Source organism: Saccopteryx bilineata, chromosome 3 (assembly GCF_036850765.1).
Source record: "Saccopteryx bilineata isolate mSacBil1 chromosome 3, mSacBil1_pri_phased_curated, whole genome shotgun sequence".
NCBI lineage: Eukaryota > Metazoa > Chordata > Mammalia > Chiroptera > Emballonuridae > Saccopteryx > Saccopteryx bilineata.
The window spans coordinates 231,187,860-231,204,893 of NC_089492.1; the positions used below are offsets into that span (position 1 = coordinate 231,187,860).

Sequence of the window (17,034 nt, forward strand, 5' to 3'; positions counted from 1 at the left end):
ATATCAAGAAAGCATATTAATATTTTTAAAATGACTTTGTACTATATATAGTGGTTTTATATGACTGTTTTTCCCCAGATGAACCTAGCCAAAATGACCCTGTTATTGAGACTGCCATGACACTACCTAGTGAATCCAGAGTCAATGTGCACGCCATCACCACATTAAAGATATTAGACTATAGGTATGTAATCCATTTCTTTAAACATAAAACACATAGGATACTTAGACATACTACTTCTGAAAAAGGACAGTTGATGAGGAAGAATTCATCAAAGTGCATTAGTATACTTGACTAGAATAATAGCAATTGTAAAATTAATGAAGGGATAGAAGCAGATTAAAAATACAGTGAACTTAAATGCTCGTTCATTAGGTGGTTTATGTTTGCTATGCTTGAGATAATTGATGGTTATTGATAGTAAAATTTTTATAATAAAGAATATTTATGAAAAATAAAGACTGTTTTGCTATTATAAAATATAAAAGATGACATATTTGTTATTAATAAAATTTTCTGACTCCAGAAATCAGAGAGGATTTTATATTGGTGGTTGAGGGGGTTCTATATTGGTAATTAAGAAATAAGTATTGTTTAGTTAATGATCACTCCATGCAGGCAAAGCTTGAGAAGTTGTATCCTGTTAATATATCTAAATGTAAGTCAAATAATGTCATAGTAATAATGTTGTTTTCTTGTACATACAGTCCTTCAGTAGATATTTCATTGAGGATGCTTTTAAGTGGATGATGTATTAGGGATTAAAAATTGTAAAAGAATGTGAGGGATGATGGCTAATTATAACAACAAATAGTTAAATGTCAGTTCTATGCTTTCATTTAAGATTAAATTTATATTTTATTAAAAATCTTACTAAAAAAATTTATCTTTTTAAAAACAAAACTTACATTTACATTTGCAGGGATCTAGCATAAATAATAATGAATAAATAACTCTTTAGATTCTAATGTCACAGAACTGAGATTTAGAGAAGGTAAGTGACAAAGCTTGTTAATGGTAAGATCAGGAACAGTTTATTATAAGGCCACTACCCTCTCTGCCTTGTCACATGCTAAAGGAGAGAGAAATTAGTTTAGGTTATGAGACCACCAATTTAGTATAATGTTATCTTGCAGTTAACTATGATATATACCTAAAGAAAGTTGACAGATAACCCCTATTAGATATTTTTAAGAAAAGGGGCAAAAACAGATTTAACATTACAGATTTAGTTCTACTCTGAGGAGGTAGAGGAATCAATCCATTTACTATATGACTTCTCGACATCTTAGACTCTGAAGATATATGTTTTAATTCACATTGAGTACTGTATATAAATGCTCAGAAGGTACAATGTGCTGTGGCACAGTTAATATTTTGTGGGGTGGCGGGTTTTTGTGGCTTTTTTTTTTTTTTTTTTGCATTTTTCTGAAGCTGGAAACAGGGAGAGACAGACAGACTCCCGCATGCGCCCGACCGGGATCCACCCGGCACGCCCACCAGGGGGCGATGCTCTGCCCATCCTGGGTGTCGCCATGTTGTGACCAGAGCCACTCTAGCGCCTGAGGCAGAGGCCACAGAGTCATCCCCAGCGCCCGGGGCCATCTTTGCTCCAATGGAGCCTTGGCTGCGGGAGGGGAAGAGAGAGACAGAGAGGAAGGCGCGGCGGAGGGGTGGAGAAGCAAATGGGCGCTTCTCCTGTGTGCCCTGGCCGGGAATCGAACCCAGGTCCTCCGCACGCTAGGCTGACGCTCTACCGCTGAGCCAACCGGCCAGGGCTTTGTGGCATTTTTTATAGAACTAAATAGTCAACTACCTTCAAAGATTTTCTTATGAAATCTTTTTTTTTTTTTTTAATTTTCTGAAGCTGGAACCGGGGAGAGACAGTCAGACAGACTCCCGCATGCGCCCGACCGGGATCCACCCGGCACGCCCACCAGGGGCGATGCTCTGCCCCTCCGGGCGTCGCTCTGCCGAGACCAGAGCCACTCTAGCGCCTGGGGCAGAGGCCAAGGAGCCATCCCCAGCGCCCGGGCCATCTTTGCTCCAATGGAGCCTTGTCTGCGGGAGGGACAGAGAGGAAGGGGGGGGGGGGTGGAGAAGCAAATGGGCGCTTCTCCTATGTGCCCTGGCCGGGAATCGAACCCGGGTCCCCCGCACGCCAGGCCGACGCTCTACCGCTGAGCCAACCGGCCAGGGCTCTTATGAAATCTTTAAAGTTCTTCCAACATGAAAAGTAATAATCTTATTTTTCTGGACTACTAAGAATAATGCAGATTTTAAACATTTTTCATTTAGTGATAAACAGGCAACCTTGATTCCTGATGAAGTGTTTGATGCAGTAAAAAGCAACATTATCACTTCTATTAACTTCAGTAAGAATCAGCTATGTGAAATCCCAAAAAGGTAAGAACTGTTCATAATACCATTTTCATTAAGTTGTGGCTCATTCTGTTTTGTTTGCATCTTAGTTGCAAAATAATTGTTTTCCATAGTTTTCAAATTTGAAAATATATGTAAAATTTCTTGCGTTAATACTTGAGTTATTTAGCAAAACATACGAAGTATTTTTGGAGGTACTATTAATATTTGTTACAAGATTATATATACAAGTTTTTAAAAACACTTTATATTTTAAACTTGTAAAATAGATATTAGAATTTTTTTTTCTTTTTTTTTTTTTTGTATTTTTTCTGAAACTGGAAACGGGGAGAGACAGACTCCCACATGTGCCCGGATATTAGAATTATTAAAAAGAATTTTTCCCTTAAAATGAAATATCGGGGAAACTTTTAAAACACTATACAAAGCCAGGTTCATGTAGAATAATAGGAATTTTCTTTTTTTTTTTTTTTTTTTTTAATAAATTTTTATTAATGGTAATGGGATGACATTAATAAATCAGGGTACATATATTCAAAGAAAACATGTCTAGGTTATTTTGTCATCAAATTATGTTGCAAACCCCTCGCCCAAAGTCAGATTGTCCTCCGTCACCCTCTATCTAGTTCTCTGTGCCCCTCCCCCTCCCCCTAACTCTCTCCCTCCCTCCCTCCCATGTCCTCCCTCCCCCCCCTACCCTTGGTAACCACCACACTCTTGTCCATGTCTCTTAGTCTCATTTTTATGTTCCACCAATGTATGGAATCATGTAGTTCTTGTTTTTTTCTGATTTACTTATTTCACTCCTTATAATGTTATCAAGATCCCACCATTTTGCTGTAAATGATCTGATGTCATCATTTCTTATGGCTGAGTAGTATTCCATAGTATATATGTGCCACATCTTCTTTATCCAGTCTTCTATTGAAGGGCTTTTTGGCTGTTTCCATGTCTTGGCCACTGTGAACAGTGCTGCAATGAACATGGGGCTACATGTGTCTTCACGTATCAATGTTTCTGAGATTTTGGGGTATATACCCAGTAGAGGGATTGCTGGGTCATAAGGTAGTTCTATTTGCAGTATTTTGAGGAACCACCATACTTTCCTCCATAATGGTTGTACTACTTTACAGTCCCACCAACAGTGAATGAGGGTTCCTTTTCCTCCACAGCCTCTCCAACATTTGCTATTACCCGTCTTGTTGATAATAGCTAATCTAACAGGAGTGAGGTGGTATCTCATTGTAGTTTTGATTTGCATTTCTCTAATAACTAATGAAGCTGAGCATCTTTTCATATATCTGTTGGCCATTTGTATCTCTTCCTGGGAGAAGTGTCTGTTCATGTCCTCTTCCCATTTTTTTGTTGGATTGTTTGTTTGTTGTTGAGTTTTATGAGTTCTTTGTAAATTTTGGATATTAGGCCCTTATCTGAGCTGTCGTTTGAAAATATCAGTTCCCATATAGTTGGCTGTCTGTTTATTTTGATATCAGTTTCTCTTGCTGAGCAAAAACTTTTAATTCTGATGTAGTCCCATTCATTTATCTTTGCCTTCACTTCTCTTGCCATTGGAGTCAAGTTCATAAAATGTTCTTTAAAACCCAGGTCCATGAGTTTAGTACCTATGTCTTCTTCTATGTACTTTATTGTTTCAGGTCTTATATTTAGGTCTTTGATCCATTTTGAATTAATTTTAGTACACGGGGCCAGGCTGTAGTCGAGTTTCATTCTTTTGCATGTGGCTTTCCATTTTTCCCAACACCATTTGTTGAAGAGGCTTTCTTTTCTCCATTGTGTGTTGTTGGCCCCTTTATCAAAGATTATTTGACCATATATATGTGGTTTTATTTCTGGGCTTTCTATTCTGTTCCATTGGTCTGAGTGTCTATTTTTTTGCCAATACCATGCTGTTTTGATTATCGTGGCCCTATAATATAGTTTAAAGTCAGGTATTGTAATGCCCCCAGCTTCATTCTTTTTCCTTAGGATTGTTTTGGCTATTCGGGGTTTTTTATAGTTCCATATAAATCTGATGATTTTTTGTTCCATTTCTTTAAAAAATCTCATAGGGATTTTGATGGGAATTGCATTAAATTTGTATATTGCTTTGGGTAATATGGCCATTTTGATTATATTTATTCTTCCTATCCAAGAACAAGGAATATTTTTCCATCTCATTGTATCTTTTTCGATTTCCCTTAACAATGCTTTGTAATTTTCATTATATAGGTCCTTTACGTTCTTTGTTATGTTTATTCCTAGGTATTTTATTTTTTTTGTTGCAATCGTGAAGGGGATTATTTTTTTGAGTTCGTTTTCTAATATTTCATTGTTGGCATATAGAAAGGCTATGGACTTTTGTATGTTAATTTTGTATCCTGCGACCTTACTGTATTGGTTTATTGTTTCTAATAATCTTTTTGTGGAGTCCTTCGGGTTTTCGATGTATAGGATCATATCATCAGCAAAAAGTGATAGCTTTACTTCTTCTTTTCCGATATGGATGCCTTTTATTTCTTTGTCTTGTCTGATTGCTCTGGCTAGAACTTCTAGCACCACGTTGAATAAGAGTGGAGAGAGTGGACAACCCTGTCTTGTTCCTGATTTAAGGTAGAAAGTCCTCAGTTTTATGCCGTTTAATAGGATGTTGGCTGATGGTTTATCGTATATGGCCTTTATCATGTTGAGATATTTTCCTTCTATACCCATTTTGTTGAGAGTCTTAAACATAAAATTGTGTTGTATTTTATCAAAAGCCTTTTCTGCATCTATTGATAAGATCATGTGGTTTTTGTTCTTTGTTTTGTTGATATGGTGTATTACGTTAACCGTTTTGCGTATGTTGAACCATCCTTGAGATTCTGGGATGAATCCCACTTGATCATGATGTATTATTTTTTTAATATGTTGTTGTATTCGGTTTGCCAGTATTTTGTTTAGTATTTTAGCATCTGTATTCATTAGAGATATTGGTCTGTAGTTTTCTTTCTTTGTGCCATCCTTGCCAGGTTTTGGTATGAGGGTTATGTTGGCCTCATAAAATGTGTTTGGAAGTATTGCTTCTTCTTCAATTTTTTGGAAGACTTTGAGTAGAATAGGAACCAAGTCTTTTTTGAATGTTTGATAGAATTCACTAGTATAACCATCTGGGCCTGGACTTTTATTTTTGGGGAGATTTTTAATAGTTTTTTCTATTTCCTCCCTGCTGATTGGTCTGTTTAGGCTTTCTGCTTCTTCATGACTCAGTCTAGGAAGGTTGTATTGTTCTAGGAATTTATCCATTTCTTCTAGATTGTTGTATTTGGTGGCATATAATTTTTCATAGTATTCTACAATAATTCTTTGTATATCTATGATGTCTGTGGTGATCTCTCCTCTTTCATTTTGGATTTTATTTATTTGAGTCCTGTGTCTTTTTTCCTTGGTGAGTCTTGCCAAGGGTTTGTCAATTTTGTTGATCTTTTCAAAGAACCAGCTCCTTGTTTTATTGATTTTTTCTATAGTTTTTCTGTTCTCTATTTCATTTATTTCTGCTCTAATTTTTATTATCTCCTTTCTTCGGCTGGTTTTGGGTTGTCTTTGTTCTTCTTTTTCTAGTTCCTTAAGGTGTGAAGTTAAGTGGTTTACTTCGGCTCTCTCTTGTTTGTTCATATATGCCTGAAGTGATATGAACTTTCCTCTTATTACTGCTTTTGCTGCATCCCAGAGATTCTGCTATGTCGTATTTTCATTTTCATTTGTCTGTATATATCTTTTGATTTCTGCGCTTATTTCTTCTTTGACCCATTCATTTTTTAGAAGTATGTTGTTTAGTTTCCACATTTTTGTGGGGTTTTCCCCCTCTTTTTTGCAGTTGAATTCTAGTTTCAAGGCTTTATGATCAGAAAATATGCTTGGTACAATTTCAATTTTTCTAAATTTGCTGATATTGTCTTTGTGGCCCAACATATGGTCAATTCTTGAGAATGTTCCATGTACACTAGAGAAAAATGTATACTCTGTCGCTTTGGGATGAAGTGTCCTGTAGATGTCTATCATATCCAGGTGTTGTAGTATTTCGTTTAAGGCCACTATATCTTTATTGATTCTCTGTTTGGATGACCGATCTAGAGCCGTCAGCGGTGTATTGAGGTCTCCAAGTATGATTGTATTTTTGTTAGTTTTTGTTTTAAGGTCAATAAGTAGTTGTCTTATATATTTTGGTGCTCCTTGGTTTGGTGCATATATATTAAGGATTGTTGTGTCTTCTTGATTCAACTTCCCCTTAATCATTATGAAATGACCATTTTTGTCTCTGAGTACTTTTTCTGTCTTGTAGTCAGCATTATTAGATATGAGTATTGCTACGCCTGCTTTTTTTTGGGTGTTGTTTGCTTGGAGTATTGTTTTCCAGCCTTTCACTTTGAATTTGTTTTTATCCTTGTTGCTTAGATGTGTTTCTTGTAGGCAGCATATAGTTGGATTTTCTTTTTTAATCCATTCTGCTACTCTGTGTCTTTTTATTGGTAAGTTTAATCCATTTACATTTAGTGTAATTATTGACACTTGTGGGTTCCCTACTGCCATTTTATAAATTGCTTTCTGTTAGTTTTGTATCTAGTTTGATTCTTCTCTTTTGTTTTTCTATCATATGTTTTTGTTCGTTTGTGTTCCATACTTCTTTCCTCTGTTGCTACCTTTTTTAAGTCAAGTGTTTTTGTGGTGGTTTTTTTAAGGGTGGTTACCATTAAGTAATGAAAAGGGTACCTACCATATTCATTGTAGTACCCTATCTTATAAGTATTTCTGCACTTCATCATCCTTTGCTACTGTTAATCTCCATCCTCTCCCCCCTTTTTTTCCTTTGTTGTCACAGTTTAAGTTTGGTTTTATTGTGTTCTTGGTGGAGCTGTTACTTGTGGTGTTGTTTTCTTTTGTTCTTTGAATCTGGTTGGAAAACCCCCTTTAGTATTTCCTGGAGTGGGGGCTTTCTGTTGATAAATTCTCTCATCTTTTCTGTATTTGTGAATGTTTTTATATCTCCTTCACACTTGAAGGATAGCTTTGATGGGTATAGTATTCTTGGCTGAAAGTTCCTCTCTTTCAGGGCTTTAAATATTGGGGTCCACTCTCTTCTAGCTTGTAGAGTTTCTGCTGAGAAATCTGATGATAATCTAATAGGCCTTCCTTTATATGTTGTACTCTTCTTTTCCCTGGCTGCCTTGAGAATTTTTTCTTTGTCATTGGTTTGTGTCATCTTTATTATGATGTGCCTTGGAGTGGGTTTGTTGGGGTTAAGAAAACTTGGTGTTCTGTTTGCTTCTTGAATTTGAGGCTTTAGTTTCTTCCACAGGCTTGGGAAGTTCTCGTCTATTATTTGTTTGAGTATATTCTCCATTCCATTTTCTTTCTCTTCTCCCTCTGATATACCTATTATTCTTATGTTATTCTTTCTGATGGAGTCAGACAATTCCTGTAGGGCTTTCTCGTTTTTTATTATTTTTGAGTCTCTTTCTTCTTCTCTCTGTTGTGCCTCAAGTTGTTTGTCTTCTATTTCACTAATCCTATCTTCAATCTGGGCTGTTCTGTTAGCTAAGCTTGTTACCTCGTTTTTCAGCTCGTGAATTGAGTTTTTCATTTCTGTTTGATTTGTTTTTATAGTTTCAATTTCCTTGGTAATATATTCTTTGTGTTCATTGAGTTGTTTTCTGATCTCCCTATATTGCCTTTCTGTGTTTTCTTGTATATCTCTGAGTATTTTTAAGCTTTCTATTTTAAATTCTCTGTCATTTAGCTCCAAGGCTTCCAATATGTTAAGTCTTTTCTCCATAGATTTTTCCACATCTATTTGTGTTACCTCTCTTTCTTTTGTATCCATAATATTCGATTTCCTCTTTCTTATCGGCATCTGAGGGTGGTCTTATTGATAGCACTAATTAGAATTAATAAATAGTAAAAAGTAAAAAAAAAAAAAAAAAAAGGTAAAACACCCCACAAAAAAAAACAGTAATAATTTATTATTTCCCCCTTTTTTTCTCTCTTCTCTTTCCCTCCTCTCCCCTCCTCAGGGAAATATCGTGCCTATAATGGAGGGCCTGATTTGGGGTGAAGAGTTCAAGGGGCAAAAAAAGGGAGTAGGGACCTACTAAATGCAAAAAAAAAAAGGAAGAAAATCTTAGACAAGCATAAGATGATTTGCTTGTAAGTGATGGTCAACTAAGAGATATAATGAGAGGGATAAGAGGGAAGCAGAAAAAAGGACCAAAAAAGAATAATAAAGAAGAAAAAATAAAAATAATAAGTAAAAATCTGTTGTATTAAGTGGAGCGAAGACTAAATACAATGGAGACCTTGGGTTGGGAGGACCCAAAATGCCACAAAAATAAACAAACAAGAAAAAAAAATAAAAACAAAAGCAAAAAAGAGAAATAAAGCCAAAAAAAAGCCTTGAGTCCCAAATTAACTAATTTGTTCGTGATTGAGGATTATATAGGAGGAAAGTAAAATGAGAAAAGAAAAAACGAATAGAAAGGAAAAAATAAGAAAAAGAGAAAAACGAAGGAAGAAATAAAATAGGAGGAGAAAAAAACAAAATAAAGCAAGACAAAAAAAAAAAAAGAGGAGAGAGTGAGAGTTAAGTGTTTTGGAGTATAACCTTAAAGGAGGGTGAGGATGAAGAAGAAAAATAAAATGCAACACTCATGGTTAGTGTAGTTCAAGAAAGGGGAAGCATAAGATGGGCAGAGAATAGAAGGACCGAGGTGGAGGAAATAAAGGCAAAAAGATAGAAGAAACAAACAACAACAACAACAAAAAAAAATTAGTGGATCAAGTTGTAAAGTCTGTGGGTTTTTCTTGATTTTGAGAGGTTAACTTCTTCCTTTTTCTTTTCTCTCCCTCTTCCTGGTCGGTGACTCTGTACCCCAGGCTCTGCCCCTGTGTCACTCTTAGGTAGGGATTTGCAGTTGATGGGATTCTATGGCAATGTCATATAATTGGCTTTAGTCTTGCTGGAAGTAAAGGCTTGTTGGCGTTTGCAGGGTCCAACGATGAGAGAGTTTGCTTTCCTGGATTCTCTCTCCTAGTCCCCCCTTTCTGAATTAGAAGCCTGGTGATCCAGCTATAAGGCTGCAACTGCTTCTGCCTGGGGAGTAAGAGGCTCAAAGAGCTGGGAAATCCCCACTCTATCCCCACTCAGTGCAAGGCTTTGGGAAAGGCTCTGACAGTCAGGGCCTCCAGTGTAATCAGGCGGGGGTGGGAGTCAATTGTTGTCAAGGTGACTGTTCAGCGCCTATCATTTAGTTGGACCTCTCAACCCAGGCTTTCCACACTTTGTAGCCTGTTTTTGCAGGGAAGAAGAGGCACTAGTCTCTGCTTACGACTAGTGTAGTATAGACCTTATTATCTGCCAAGTCCTTGTTGTTAGCGTTTATCCCTGAATATGGAGGCTCTATCAATCAGAAGTTGCCCCCGCCCCTTTAGCGAGAGGCACTAAAAAATATCACGCCTCTTGTCTTGGATGGCTGAACTGAGAGAGATCTTATCAATTAGAACCGAGGGTGCGCAGATTTTATGGGTTAAGCTAATTTCAGTGATTGGGTCGCAGCTGTGCTTCCGAAGGTATTTTAGGCTGCCTGCGCGCGCCCCTCCCCCAACGCTTGATTGTTAGCTTGAATGGCTGGGTGAGGTGCCCCGCCCACGGAGAGAATCTCCCAAGCCTCTCCCGCTGGCCCCACCGCTGGCGGCTGGACCGCACCAGGCGCAGGATAATGGAGCCCCCTGGGTGTGCGGGCCAGCAGGGCGCCTTGGGCGCGTGGAATGCCCAAGGCACGCCCAAGGCACTCGCGCGAATGGGGCGCTCAGGGCACCGGTGGCCGGCGACCCCCACTCGCAGTGTGCGGGCCGCTGGGAACGTCAGCGGTGCTCAATGGGACCGGGCGCGCGCGCGGCGGCTCGCGGCGGCCGCTTGCGGTGGCGGCTCGCGGTTCCCAAGTATATGGGCTGACTCACCACAGGCGCACTTCCTTGCGGTTTGAAAGAACGTCCCTGTGGTAGCTTCCTCCACACCCTCGTCTCTCAGATTCAAGTGATAACAGTCCTTTCGCTATCAGTTTGTGTGGAACTCCGGAATGCTCCGAGGATAAATTTTTCTGTTTCTAGTTGATAAATTTGTTGTGATTTAGGGGAGAGCTGTCGGACGCGCTGCTCACGGCGCCATTTCCGTGACGTCACTCTCTGAATAATAGGAATTTTCATTTGGGGCTCTATATTAATGAACTGCCAAGCCACTGAATTTTTCCACTGATAGCGAATACAGAATTGACTAAAACATATCTTTATTTTCCTCCCAGAGAAGAAGAATTCATTTCCAAATATTAGAAGTCATTTGTGTTATATTTTAACACATCTTTGTTTATGCTAATTATAGCAAAATATTTAGGTTATGAGAGGAAAATTAGTATAGTGTTGCATTTTTACAAGTGATTGTTCTCTTGCAGTAAACTATATAACCAAAGAAGGGTGACCAGTAACCTTGCAATTATTTTTTTTTCTTTTTATTGAATTTATTGGGGTTAACCTTGCAATTAAAATAACAGTATGGGAGACAGATAGGGCAGTGTTAAAGAACTGGGTAATAGAGTCCATTGCTTTTATCTGTATTCCAGTGGTGTGACTTTGGATAGGTTAGCTGCTTTTAGTTTCCTCACCTCTAAAGGGGAGATAATAATTTATTTATTATTACCTATATTACCACCTATTTATAAGATTTAAAATTTATAAAAGTCAAACTGTAATTTACTTTTCTGTTTTTCAGAGCATAGTTTGGAAAATGTAGATCTTGAAAGATGATAACTCTGAGATTCCATTGCAAGAGGAGATCTAGTCCATCTTCTCATTCTTTCATAGTAATTAAAGGGCTCCGAGGATACTTGATAGAATAGTTGAGCATTTAGATTTGCTGTCAGATAGGATAAGTTTGTCATGGGGATTCTGGATCAAACCAGCTAATTGGGGAAGAAAGTGAAACTTACCATTTTAGCAGTTTAGAAGGCCAAAAAAGATGTATAGTAAAGACATACTTCACTTAGAGTTTCTGAACCACTTTCCTTCTCTCTTAAATTATTTCACAAGTCAGTTTTCACCATATTTTCTGATGGTAAAAATAATATTTATTTATAAAATTTTATACTATATGGAGAGACAGATCACTTATAGTCCCATCACTGGCTTATTAGCTAATGGCATATTTTATTTCAAGCTATTCCTCATTTATAATTATATTATAATTGTTTCTTGACTAGTTTTTTTTTTATAAGTGTTTCCCTATGTTGTGAACAATACTTTTAAAATCAAATTTATCTATGTATTATAAGCTTGAATATGGCAATAAGTAAAACAAAACATATTTCTTTATGCTAGATTTCCAGATAAATTACTAAAGCAAAGAGTACTCTTTATATATATTCCATACTATCCAAAAACTTTCCAAAAAGTTAAATAGTTACATATCCAAATTCAGTGTATCTTTCACTGTGTCTTCTTTAGAACAATATTTGATATTTTTCCTTTCTTTATTGCTTACTAATATAGACAAAAATGATTTACAGTCATAGTCAAATCAAAATGATTTGATTCCTTTGTTAGCAAAACATATATAGTATTTCTTGTTCTTTTTTAAAATTTTCTTAATTTAATTTTTTTTTTAGCGAGAGAGAGATGGAGGGATAGACAGACAGCAAGGGAGAGAGATGAGAAGCATCAATTCTTCATTGAGCCTGACCAAGCAGTGGTGCAGTGGATAGAGCATCGGACTGGGATATAGAGGACCCAGGTTCGAGACCCCAAGGTCGCCAGCTTGAGCGGGAGCTCATCTGGTTTGAGCAAAGCTCACTAGCTTGAATCCAGCAATGCTGGCTCAAGCAAGGGGTCACTCGGTCTGCTGTAGCCCCCTAGTCAAAGCACATATGGGAAGTCAATCAATGAACAACTAAGGAACCGCAAAGAAGAATTGATGTTTCTCATCTTTCTTTCCCTTCCTGTCTGTCTATCCTTATCTGTCCCTCTCTCTGACTCTCGGCCTCTCCCACAAGAAAAAAAAAATCTTCATTGAGGCACTTTAGTTGTTCATTGATTGCTTTCTCATATGTGCCTTGACTCGGGGGCTACAGAGACCCCTTCCTTTCTCAAGCCAGCAGCTTTGGGTTCAAGCCAGTGACCTTGGGTTTCAAGCCAGCGACCTTTGGGCTCAAGCCAGCGACCATGGGGTCATGTCTGATTCCGCGCTCAAGCCGGTGACTTCGGGATTTAGAACCTTGGTCCTTAGCATCCCAGGTCCGAGGCTCTATGCACTGCACCACCACCTGGTCAGATAGCATTTCTTGTTCTTATAGTTAAATTAATAGCATACTTTTAAACTATTAAACTAATTATGCTTACTTAGAAATGTTTGATTCTTCCTTTTTAAATCTTTGACTTAAGTTGCTTAATAGTGATCCTTATTGACTGACCAGGTGGTGGCACAATGGATAGAGTGTCGGACTGGGATGTGGAGGATCAAAGTTCGAAATCCCGAGGTCAGCTTGAGCGTGAGCTCATCTGGCTTGAGCATGGTGTCACTGGCTTGAGCGTGGGATCATAGACATGACCTCATGGTCACTAGCTTGAGCCCAAAGGTCACTTTAACCCAAGGTCGTTGGCTTGAGCAAGGGGTCACTCAGTCTGCTGTAGCCCCCCCCCCCCATCAAGGCAGATATGAGAAAGCAATGAATGAACAACTAAAGTGCCTCAATGAAGAATTGATGCTTCTCATCTCTCCCTTTCTGCCTGTCTATCACTATCTGTCCCTCTCTGACTCTCTTTCTGCCTCTGTCAAAAAAAAAAAAAAAATAGTGACACTTACCAAACCTAAGAAGTAACCTAATGTTTTCTTGCAGTCATGATTAAATGTAATGATAGTTGGATAATAAATACTATACTTATAAAATGTAGACATAATATTTTAAAAACAGCTTAAAGTACCCAGATATTATACTATGCAGTCTAAAAAAACCCTACTCAGTTATATAATATGTGTAACAATTTATTTTATGGATTAAAATCATTAACAAAATACAGCATAAAAATTGCCTAGGTTTGCTTTTTCTTCTGTGTACATAATTGGATTAAATATAATATAAATGGGTTCTTAAACACACAGTTAAGGACGAGTAGAAATTCTTGGACAGACAATCTTAAGGCTGTTTTTAAAAACCTGTTTTTATTAGTTACATATCCAAACTTATTGAAATTTTTGTGGAAAGAGGTAAAAGTTACGGAAAATCTTAATTAGCAGAAATAATATAAGATTTTTACCCCTATGGGCTACTTGTAGTTTTGATGTTCTGAATTCAAGTGCTAACATCTTGAAATTATTTTTGTTTCAGGATTGTGGAACTGAAGGAAATAGTTTCTGATGTTAGTCTCAGTTTTAATAAGATTTCCTTTATATCCTTGGAATTATGTATGCTTCAGAAACTGACTTTTTTAGATATCAGGTATGTATTGTTACTATTGCTTCACTTTTGTCATTGTAACTTTTCTTTGAGTTTTGCCTAACTTTTGCCTGCCCTCATACTTTCCTAAGTAAGTATGGAAATTGGTCTTTAACTTATTAATAATATTTTAGGATAACTCTAAAATTAAACATTTAGAAAATATTTTATTGGGATATCTATAATTTTAGGCTATTTACATGTTAAGTGATATGACATAATTATTTTAAAAATTAGAAACTATTAACATATTCTTTAGATTCAGGCTTACACAAAATTACAAGTAACATGTGTAAAGTATTTACTTCACATTGTTTCTTTTCTGAAAATAACAGCATAAAGCTGTCAACCCAGTGCTGGCACAGCCGCTAGCTAGCATGTCTTCTCTTAAAAAGAAATTATTTTGTTCCAAAAAATTATATTAAACATTCATGGCCAAAATAAAAGTTACACTGTGAGTGGCAACACAAAGGAAAGAAATTACTTAAGGTTCTGCAGATGTAATAGGAAGTTTAATTTAAACATGTTCAAAGTTGATGTGACAGGGTCAGAAGTATCCCCGTTCTTTAAGGGTAATAATATGTGTCTCAGGGTTAGTCATTTATTTTCATGGGCTTTAAAATTTTATTTGTAAACTATATGTCTACTACTTAGGCTTCCTACTGCTTATATATTGTTACCAAGTGTATTTTTTAGTTTATTTAAAGTATAATGTCTCTTGTTCTGCTCAAACAGTAGTAGTCACATAATGATAATCTAAGTTATAGCTGTTTTATTTTTCTTGTAGAGACAAACAATTTTTATTTATGAGATTAAAGCAAATCTACTTTACTCTGTTCTTACTAAATGTAGACTTTCCTTTATTTTTGGGTAGCAATTACGCTGGCAAAACAATGTAAAACCACATATTGGTTCAGTATTAACAGAGCAAAGAAAATGAATTTATGTCTCCATTGCTGCTGTCTTATTTCTTTTCGTCCCATTCTTTGTGGTGTGTGTGTGTGTGTGTGTGTGCGCGCGCGCGTGTGTATAGCTTTGTGTGTAACCACATCTGGAGGTTTCTAATTAAGTGACTAAACTATGCTTTCATGTCTGATATCAGTTAGGTATAAGACTTTTTAGGTAGGAAAAGGATAAAAACCAGTAGTAGGTTATTCATTACAACCCAATAAAGACAATAATGGGAGAAAAGTACATAGGAAAGAAAAAAGAACATAGGTTGAACTGTAGAGAGTAATTCTCTTAAATATTAGACTTGCTTTTTAACTTCTGAATATAAAGAAATAGGCTAGAGAAAAGTATTAATTGTAATATGTTACCATCTAACTGGATATAATTTTCTCACAGATACTTTTTCTTTTTTCTTTTTGCGAGAGAGAGCCAGAGACAGGAAAGGACAGAGATGAGAAGCATCAACTCGTAGTTGTGTTACCTTAGTTGTTCACTGATTGCTCCTCATACGTGCCTTGACTGGGGGGCTCCAGCTGAGCCAGTTATTCCTTGCTCAAGCCAGCGACATTGGGATCATTTTGATGATCCCATGCTTAAGCCGGCAACCTCAGGATTTCAAACCTGGGACCTTCATGTCCCAGGCTGACACTATCCACTGCGCCACCACTGCTCAGGCTACAGATATTTTCTATTATTAGTAGGTACACAGCTTGTAGAATCCTACCTTTTTGTTAACCTTTCTTCTGACATTGTTCCCAGGTCCTTCCAACAGTGAGATTCTGTTGACTGCCATGGTTCATCAGAAGATCTAAAAAAAAAAAAATGCACTGTGCAAATTGATATTCTAAACTTAGAGTAGAACGGACTTGCATAATGCCTACGTAGTAAAAGTTTCACATTTCCAAATATGTAGAATTCTTTACTTTCCTGTTTCACTTTTTTCATATATTTCAGGTTTTTTTGGATTAGAATTTCATGTCTGTGTGCAAGATATATCTGTATTAACACTAATCAAATATTGGTGGTATCAAATAATGTGATGGTTACAGGACCCTGTAATAATCTAAAGGGCCCTGACTGTGAGGAGTATTGTTAAATTCAGATTGAAGGATATAAGGGGTTGGTTTATAGTGTTTGTCCTGTTAAATCCGTTGTTAGCGAGTTAATACCTTATGGCTACATATTGGGATTTGACACGTTAATCAAATAGTCGAGGCAGCTGACTGATTTAGCATTCTCAGCACTCAGTGTTAAGGAGAGAAGATTGAAGATTGACAAACAGTTATGTAATTTTTTGTCTGATCAATACTTTATAAATTAAAGCTGAACAAAAATGTTTTGGAAATTATCTTCTTCTTTCTAATTTAGAAACAATTTTTTAAATTCTTTGCCTGAAGAAATGGAATCGTTGATAAGACTACAAACAATCAATCTTTCCTATAATAGGTAAGAGACAAATGAGTGACTAACGATTATTCTATGGAAAATTTGTAGATCTCACTAGAGAATATAACTAAGAGAGCTAAACAAAAAGGCCCTATTTGTAAAGAGGGACAAATATGCAGTGATGGAAACTGATTTGACTTTGGTCAAATAGGTATGATAGGTATGGACATAACCGATCAAATGCTATAGAAATGTTTACCTGAAACCTTTGTACTCTTACTGAGTAATGTCACCCCATTAAATTTAATTTTCTAAGTAAAATATTTTTAAAAGGCCCTATATTTTTACTTTATTTAAATATCCAGGCTTATTTTCACTTAGAATTGAAAGTGATGTTGCTTTTTTAGAATTTTTACAACTGATATGTAATAGATTTTTTGTTCCTTTTAATTATTTTAATAAATAAAATTGCTATAATGGAAACATAGTACACAAAAGTGTTTCCTGAAATTAACCTGAAGATTAAAGAGGCAGCATTGAAACTGAGACACAGGAGAAATAGGCAGACCTTTGCCAGACAGACAGGAATAAGGCATCCCATGTGGAACAAGTAGCATGTACTAAGGCGCAAAGATGTGAAAACATGCTGTGTTTGGGACACTAGGAAGTTGAATACGGCTCCACCCATACAGTGAGTAGCTAGAGGAGTGGTAAGGAACAGGTAAAGCTGGGCTTGTAAGCAGTAGCCAGCCCTATGAAAACGTTTTATGTCAAAACAAATTTTGATTTTATTCTTTAAACACT

At 36.7% G+C, this 17,034-nt stretch overlaps 1 protein-coding gene across 1 annotated transcript in view; it reads left to right on the plus strand.

Annotated features, from left to right (window-relative positions):
* LRRC40 (leucine rich repeat containing 40) overlaps nucleotides 1-17,034 on the plus strand; it is a 60,288-nt gene that overhangs the window by 35,485 nt on the left and 7,769 nt on the right. Inside the window, exons 10-13 of the mRNA XM_066268899.1 lie at nucleotides 79-184; nucleotides 2,300-2,407; nucleotides 13,786-13,896; nucleotides 16,213-16,290. Of these exons, the coding sequence (XP_066124996.1) occupies nucleotides 79-184; nucleotides 2,300-2,407; nucleotides 13,786-13,896; nucleotides 16,213-16,290 (403 nt within the window). The remainder of the gene's footprint in view (nucleotides 1-78; nucleotides 185-2,299; nucleotides 2,408-13,785; nucleotides 13,897-16,212; nucleotides 16,291-17,034) is intronic.